General features: G+C 44.3%; 1 protein-coding gene across 1 annotated transcript in view; it reads left to right on the top strand.

Annotated features, from left to right (window-relative positions):
- The window catches only part of nt5dc1 (5'-nucleotidase domain containing 1), a 96,138-nt gene extending 90,180 nt beyond the window's left edge, over window positions 1-5,958 (top strand). Inside the window, exons 11-12 of the mRNA XM_083643672.1 lie at window positions 676-844; window positions 4,381-5,958. Of these exons, the coding sequence (XP_083499798.1) occupies window positions 676-844; window positions 4,381-4,493 (282 nt within the window). The 3' untranslated portion in view covers window positions 4,494-5,958. The remainder of the gene's footprint in view (window positions 1-675; window positions 845-4,380) is intronic.
- Window positions 5,959-8,465: the final 2,507 nt, after the last annotated feature.

The following is an 8,465-nucleotide window of genomic DNA, read 5'->3' on the forward strand; positions in this document are numbered from 1 at the left end:
CGTAGTTGCATAGCCATATAGCTAGCCAGCTAGTAGCTAGCTCGGGAGCTATGCTTTAGAGAGGCCAAATGCTAACGGCTAGGTAGTGCTAAGCCGCTGCAGCTGTTACACGTCATTGACAAAGACGCACTCTCTGATTGGCCGATCACGGCAGGACTGATGTTGGCAGTCACGCCGTCACTCATTGGCTGCGGGGTGGCTGCGGGTCTGCGCGGGTCTTTCAATCGCCCCAGAAATCGATCTGAATGGCCCGGAGTCTAGACGCTAGTGACTGGGAACTGAGAGAGCAGGTCACGTGGTGGCTGGGTTTACCTAGGCTAATATATTGATACGCAAATTAGCATGTGACGTCAGTTAGCGCTTACGCTGCATACCGCGCTGTTGAGCAACCCTAAATCACCACAAGGGAAATTCCTTCACTGCGACAGCCCTAACCAGCGCTGTCACAACCTATTAAATATATCAACATAGCAGGAATGATGTTGAGTAAGTCTGGGATGTCTTGGGAATATTGATTGATTGCACTTCTGGGGAAAAAACTCGAACGTTTTTGGGTAAAACCAGTTGGACGTCACCCCCTTCCTTCCCCTGTGAGTTCTGTTGATGGTAGAATTCCCACCTCCTCTTATCAGGTCTGAATCTGTACCATAGTAACACACATATCTCCTCCAACAGGACCAGGGCATGAAGACCCCCTCTGCTGTGTCCAGGCAGTGGGGCTCCTACTTTGTCGACGTACACGAAAATGGAGGAGGGGATGAGGAGAGCCAGAAGCTGACCTGGTGTTGCCACAGCATTCACAAATACAGCACCATGGCCATCCCTAGTGTTGAGCACATAGCAGGTACGTAAATACAGCACCATGGCCATCCCTAGTGTTGAGCACATAGCAGGTATGTAAATACAGCACCATGGCATCCCTAGTGTTGAGCACATAGCAGGTATGTAAATACAGCACCATGGCATCCCTAGTGTTGAGCAAATAGCAGGTATGTAAATACAGCACCATGGCATCCCTAGTGTTGAGCACATAGCAGGTATGTAAATACAGCACCATGGCATCCCTAGTGTTGAGCACATAGCAGGTATGTAAATACAGCACCATGGCATCCCTAGTGTTGAGCACATAGCAGGTATGTAAATACAGCACCATGGCATCCCTAGTGTTGAGCACATAGCAGGTATGTAAATACAGCACCATGGCATCCCTAGTGTTGAGCACATAGCAGGTATGTAAATACAGCACCATGGCATCCCTAGTGTTGAGCACATAGCAGGTATGTAAATACAGCACCATGGCATCCCTAGTGTTGAGCACATAGCAGGTATGTAAATACAGCACCATGGCATCCCTAGTGTTGAGCACATAGCAGGTATGTAAATACAGCACCATGGCATCCCTAGTGTTGAGCACATAGCAGGTATGTAAATACAGCACCATGGCATCCCTAGTGTTGAGCGCATAGCAGGTATGTAAATACAGCACCATGGCATCCCTAGTGTTGAGCACATAGCAGGTATGTAAATACAGCACCATGGCATCTCTAGTGTTGAGCACATAGCAGGTATGTAAATACAGCACCATGGCATCCCTAGTGTTGAGCACATAGCAGGTACGTAAATACAGCACCATGGCATCCCTAGTGTTGAGCACATAGCAGGTATGTAAATACAGCACCATGGCATCCCTAGTGTTGAGCACATAGCAGGTATGTAAATACAGCACCATGGCATCCCTAGTGTTGAGCACATAGCAGGTATGTAAATACAGCACCATGGCATCCCTAGTGTTGAGCACATAGCAGGTATGTAAATACAGCACCATGGCATCCCTAGTGTTGAGCACATAGCAGGTATGTAAATACAGCACCATGGCATCCCTAGTGTTGAGCACATAGCAGGTATGTAAATACAGCACCATGGCATCCCTAGTGTTGAGCACATAGCAGGTATGTAAATACAGCACCATGGCATCCCTAGTGTTGAGCACATAGCAGGTATGTAAATACAGCACCATGGCATCCCTAGTGTTGAGCACATAGCAGGTACGTAAATACAGCACCATGGCATCCCTAGTGTTGAGCACATAGCAGGTATGTAAATACAGCACCATGGCATCCCTAGTGTTGAGCACATAGCAGGTATGTAAATACAGCACCATGGCATCCCTAGTGTTGAGCACATAGCAGGTATGTAAATACAGCACCATGGCATCCCTAGTGTTGAGCACATAGCAGGTATGTAAATACAGCACCATGGCATCCCTAGTGTTGAGCACATAGCAGGTATGTAAATACAGCACCATGCCATCCCTAGTGTTGAGCACATAGCAGGTACATAAATACAGCACCATGGCATCCCTAGTGTACAGAATTGCAGACACTGTAATGGATCTGCAAAGGTTGGATGGAGATCGGGGGAAAAACATCTTGAGTGCCTCCAAAGACAAAGTTCAACTGGTTTCCAGTCTGTGATTTGAGTCTTTGCAGTGGATAACAGCCAACTGGTGTCTCCCTTGCATTCATTCTGCAGTGGTGGGCCAACAAATTACTGCTACGGCTTGAGAAAATGCTAAATATACTGAATATTAGCATCGTGACAGTGTAGCGAAAATGTCTGCATGAAGTTGTGGTCAGAGGTGGAGAAAATAATTAAATAAAAAACATAAGGTACATTGTATTTCTTCAACCAGTCCCGGTCCATGGTGCCACTCAGGGTGTGGGTTCCCACATGGCACACAGGACGTGACTAATCGATGTGACAACATGGCACACAGGACGTGACTAATCGATGTGACAACATGGCACACAGGACGTGACTAATCGATGTGACGAATCAAGTTCAGAGGAAAAACAAGATCAAGTTCCAATCAGGATGCAGGAACCAATCAGAGCTTGACTTGAATCTCTCTTCCCACATGAAACATCCTTCGACTATTTGAACAGAAACGTGCATCAGCACGAAAACAGGGATCGGACCAGACAAATGTGGAACCAGTCAAAAAGAAGAATAATTATCACCACTGCTACCAAACACTTAAAGGGAAAATGGTACCAATCTCATGCACCATTTAACTGAAAAGTGCTGCTTCTCTTCCTTATTAAAACAAATGTTTCTTTATACTCCATTTCTTCTTGTTTGGAAGGTTTGGTTTGGCAGAGATGTCATTTTCCTAAAGTGAGAGGGAACGTTGTCACTCAGGACTTGGCATTGCAATCCTCCTTACTCAGAATTACAGGTGCTATTTTGCAGGCACCTGTGGCTCAGGAGGTAGAGCTAGTCATACGCTAATCATTTTGGATAAAAGAGGCCGGTGGTTCGATCCCGGCTGCTCCAGTCTGCATGTTGAAGTGTCCTTTGGCAAGACACTGAACCCCAAATTGTCCCCGATGATGAGGCGAGGTAACAGGCGACGTGAGGCGAGGTAACAGTCGCCCTCTGTTGCCTCTAGTGCAGGGGTGCCCAAATTCTTTCCCATGAAGGGCCAAAACTCAATCTGGGTGGAGGGCCGAGGGCCAAAAATAAACGTTGTGGAATTACATTAAAATGTATTGTGTTTTATAGAAAATTTACATTTTAAATCTAAAATAACATTTCAATATAATAATCTACTTTTTATCTGTTTGGTAATTGTAATAATTTGCAATTGGTTATATATATTTTAAAAAACATCTGCATTTGTGGGGAGCTTAAACATTTAATCAGTAAACACCCCGTTAAAAACAGTTGTATTTTCCACCTTTGTAATCAAGAGAGAAATTTGATTTAATTCACAACTTGAAAAATCCTCAAGGTACTTTGAAAATCAGCTTTATTGTCCATCTTTTGTAAAAACAATTTGCCATGACAATTTGCCAAAAACATGCAATATCCAACATGCAATATCCTGGTTGCTAATGTGGTTCCTCCTCTGGTCGTTAAGGGCGCCTGTTCAGAGGGAGGGGAACTGGTTGGAATAGCGTGAACCTCCCACGTGCTATGTCCTAACGGTGAAGCTTCCTCTGTCAGGTGAAAAGAAGCGGCTGGCTAACTGCCCATGTCTCGGAGGAAGCATGGAGCCAGTTTCGGCTCTCCCCAGATCGGCAGAGGGTGGAGCAGCAACCAGGATAAATAAATTAAGTTAGCACTAATGGGGGATAAAAAATGGGATACAAAATCGGGGGAAACAAATATAAAAAAAAAAAAAGGCCCCAAATTGGTCAGCACTGCTCTAGTGCTTTGCAGTCGGCCCGGTTTGTTCCGGGCTTTAAATACAACGCCATCCCAGCATTCAAATCGGTTTTGCAGTTTTTGTTTCAGCGATGTGTTAAAGCTATAGGCACACGCACCGGATAACGTGCAGCTGACTCCCTTTGATTGATTCCACTCTCCCCTCTGCAGATCTCCCGCTGGACTACAAGTTCCCCAGGTTCTCTCCTGACAAGCCGTGCACCACGGGCTACTACCCCAGGCCCCCGGACTCTCTGCTGAAGATGTGCCAGAGTCTGTCGTAAGAAGTCCTTCCCTCACCCTCTGCCTCAGGAGAGGAATGTGCCTCCATTTTGCCTGTAGTTCCCCACCTGAGCCGTCCAGGAACCCACACACTCCCATTCAGAGAAACCATGTGAATGTAATGCGCCTACATTTGAACGTCGTTTCGTGGTTTATTGTACTGTACACGTGGAAAAATATGACTCGCCAAAATAAGTGTGCGTGCGTCAGCATACAGTAATAATAAGAGATGTACTGTAGTGTTCATATTGTTTTCATGTGAAATCCCCAACTCCCCCCCCAACCCCCTTATTTTGTACTGTGCTATAGAGATCTGGAGATCTTGAAGCCAATTTAAAAACATAAGTCCATGTGCAGCATAGGTTTCTTGTTTTGAAGATCATAACTATGAATACTAGGGAACCTTTCCCAATAAAGTGAACACTTTGCTGTCTCTTTATCCCTGAAGTCATTACCTCAAGAACGTGATCTAACTGGAAGCTGACTTGTCACAGGAGTGTTTGTCCCCGTAGAACAAAAATCCATTGGATTCAGTCTGTCAGTATTTGTAAAGACTTGCATATTATTATTACACTGTTATTGTGCTCTTCTTTTTTGCCGGACCAGGAACGGGCTGGTAAAGAAACGTCTCAGGGTTCTTGCTGACTGAGTGACTCCCCATTGTTGAAACACGCATGTGTGAGTGTTGAGCAGCAGCGACTAGGCGAGCCTAGTTAAGCCAGACCCAGACTACTGCTGACATTACTACTCAACATTCATCTTTCTACGTTAAGCCAGACCCAGACTACTGCTGACATTACTACTCAACATTCACCAGACCCAGACTACTGCTGACATTACTACTCAACATTCACCTTTCTACAATGGGGAGTTAGTCAGTCAGTCAGCCCCTGAGACGTTTCTTTGCCAACTTTTATTTTTTTTACTATATGGATTTTAGTAACTTGAACATGGTCCCCTGCATCGATCCTGTGGAAGGTGTTTTTCAGGTCATTACTCCTACAATTTGGGAAACACTTAATAATGCATAATGAAGACTATGCTAGATGTTCTCTGTATTATTTTTGGTGCAACAGTGACATATTATTGCTCTTTGAGTGATTGTGTAAAAATCTGGAATACTTGTGCTTCATATGCAGTACCAGTTTGAGATATGCTTTAACCGACTTCTGAATGGTTATTTAGTCGGTGTGCATAGACAAGTCGTGCCATATTAATATTAAGAAGACCAATGTCTTACAAATGACATTGATAGTATTTTGACATTTAAGCAGCAAAGAGCGGATAACATTGGATGCGAGATCTTGGTCGTCCAAAGTGAATTATTACTTTTGCTGTGTGTGCAGGTGTGATTGTACTCCTCGTTTCTCATCTGACCAAGTAGATTTGATGCACATTTGCCTTATGTTGAATTCATTTGTGGTCTTGAGTTTTTGAAAACACAGGGAAAGTTCACTTATGTGTGTTGAAGTACTGTGAATGAAATAAAATGTTCTACAATTTTGTTACATATAAGGTATCTTTGATTTTTCCTTTTGCAACTCACAGCGGACTACTTGCGAACAAACTGAACATCCAAATGATAGCTTGTCATTACAGTGTTTGGTTGAGTGACACTGCACTCACTCGGCATCAACACCACCATGGTTGAGTCCACATCAATTAGGAGACCTAAGCTCAAGTTAAAACCAGTACTGAAGTAGGTCAAGACCCCGTCCAGACTGACACCATACAAGACGAAGACCAATCCAAATAAGCATTAAGCATTGCATATCTTTCCACATATGGAGAGAGAAAAAATCTGGGAAGTTGGTATGAACAGAGATGTAGATCTGATCTAGGCCTACATATCTGCAAATCTACTCTACCTAGCCATCTACCTAGAGCAGTAGGTCCCAAACTGGGGTATGCGTACCCCTAGGGGTATGTGGAGGTACTTACAGTCAGGAGGTACTTGAGAGAAAGGGGGAAATTGAAAGATTTAAGAATAAACGGTCATGAAAATAAATGAAACATTAAAATAAATCTGCTCAAGGCACTAATTGCCACTTGCACTCTTTCATTCTCATTCTCATTTCTCATTTTGTAATGTTATATTTTTCAAAAGGTGGGTTATCATTTATTTGTTATGCTAGTTTTCTCTTGCCTTTTTCTAAGCATGTTGTAGTCGGTTAAAGGGGGTACTTTGATTAAGAAATGATACTCAAGCCAAAAAAGTTTGAGAACCACTGACCTAGAGCATCCACCAAATGTGTTGCTCAAGGACTCATTGTTTCTGAGGTGCAGATCATTTTATGGCATAAAAATAAGAATATTCACAGAAACAGTAGGGTTTCAGCTCCATTCACTTGCAAACATATATAGGTACAATAATTTTAGGTAGGCGTGGAAAAAGTCAAGTCAACATCCTTGAGTTGCTTTCACTCAACACTATCATCACATCCAGAGTAGATTATTTCAGACCATTCATCTCAACTTCTACCAGTCCTGAATTGACCTACAGAATAGGCTACCCACACCATAGCTACACTGCATATATTTTCAAGTAGCCTATGTCTCTTGCCTGGTTGTCCAGTTGCTCCAGTTCTGGTCCTGACCAGCCATGATGGTGCCAGACACCATTGCTAGATTTGTGATGCAATTTCAAAGGCTGGGCCAATACACCAGTTCAAGTCAAAAGGCAGCAGACAAAGAAAAGTGATCTTCATACCAGGAGCATATCTATGTTCCCAGGGTGACAGGGTCCTAAGTTCCCAAGGTCCTATGTCCCCAGGGTCATATGTGTTGACTCAAACTACCTAGAGTGTTTTATTGCTGCATGCCATACTATTAAAAAACCAATGTGCTCTGTGGGTCAGACTTTACCCTATTTTTGGTAGACCCTGGGAGAGCACATAGCCATGTAGAACTGGGGAACATAGGACCCTTTGTCATGTTGCCATTATGACATGGGAACATAGGACCATGGGAACATAGGAATGACTCCATATTGACTGAAGATGGGACTGGAGCAGCAGAGGGACTGGAGCAGCAGAGGGACAGGCATAGACCCCAGGTGGTGCTCAAGCACCTGCCTTTTTTTTGGCCTCTTGACTGATAAGTGCCCTTTTTGCAAGACATGTCCGCAGCTGTTTCAGAGGCTGTTTCAGAGGCTGTAGTGTGGCTCAAGCTCGAGTGAAAATACTGCTATCATAAAACTAGAAGGTCTAAAGGCATCCGTTGGTAGCAACCATTTCATGTTAGCGTTGACGGGCCCCTGGGCCTGCATGGATGCATAAAAGGGCCCCATCCCATCGCACCATTATGCACAATGAAGGCCAGTTATAGACAGTTTTAATTTGACAACAATAACAACCGTCACAACCCACCTGAATATCCGGTTTACTACCTGTATACATAGCTGAGCGCAGGCTGATATTCGGCTCATATTTAAATGTTAACGTTAGGCTGTGTCTCCGACAGACACATTAACAAGGTAGCCTATTTCGGTCTTTATGTCTTGTAGTAGTTAGTAGTTGTTGTTGTTGATAGTTGCCATAACAACCACCCCTGTCGGAAAGACGTGCACACGCTGGGTAGGAAGCGTTGTTGTCCCGGAGGCGATATTTTCTTTCGGATGATGGCGAAGGCTATGCGAAGGCATAACCCGCCCCTCTCTGCCTCTGATTGGCCTAGCGTCAAACTTCCATCCAAACACATTCGCTTGGCTATCCTTCATTACATCTCTGTTACAGTCTGTGGTCAGACCGTCAAACTCAGTGGGTCAGACTCAGACAGACAGCAGTTACGCTTGCTAGCCTGCATGAAAGACGCCAGTGTGTTTATGTTTTATAGTCATGACTCTCATATCTATGGTTTATAACGCTGCCACTAATCAGAGGCAGAGGGCCAGGGTTGGGTTATGCCTTCGCCATCATCCGAAAAAAATATCGCTTCCGGTAAGCTAGCTAGCTAGCTAATGTTAGCTGCTGGTT

This window comes from Poromitra crassiceps, assembly GCF_964638095.1.
Source record: "Poromitra crassiceps genome assembly, chromosome: 9".
NCBI lineage: Eukaryota > Metazoa > Chordata > Actinopteri > Beryciformes > Melamphaidae > Poromitra > Poromitra crassiceps.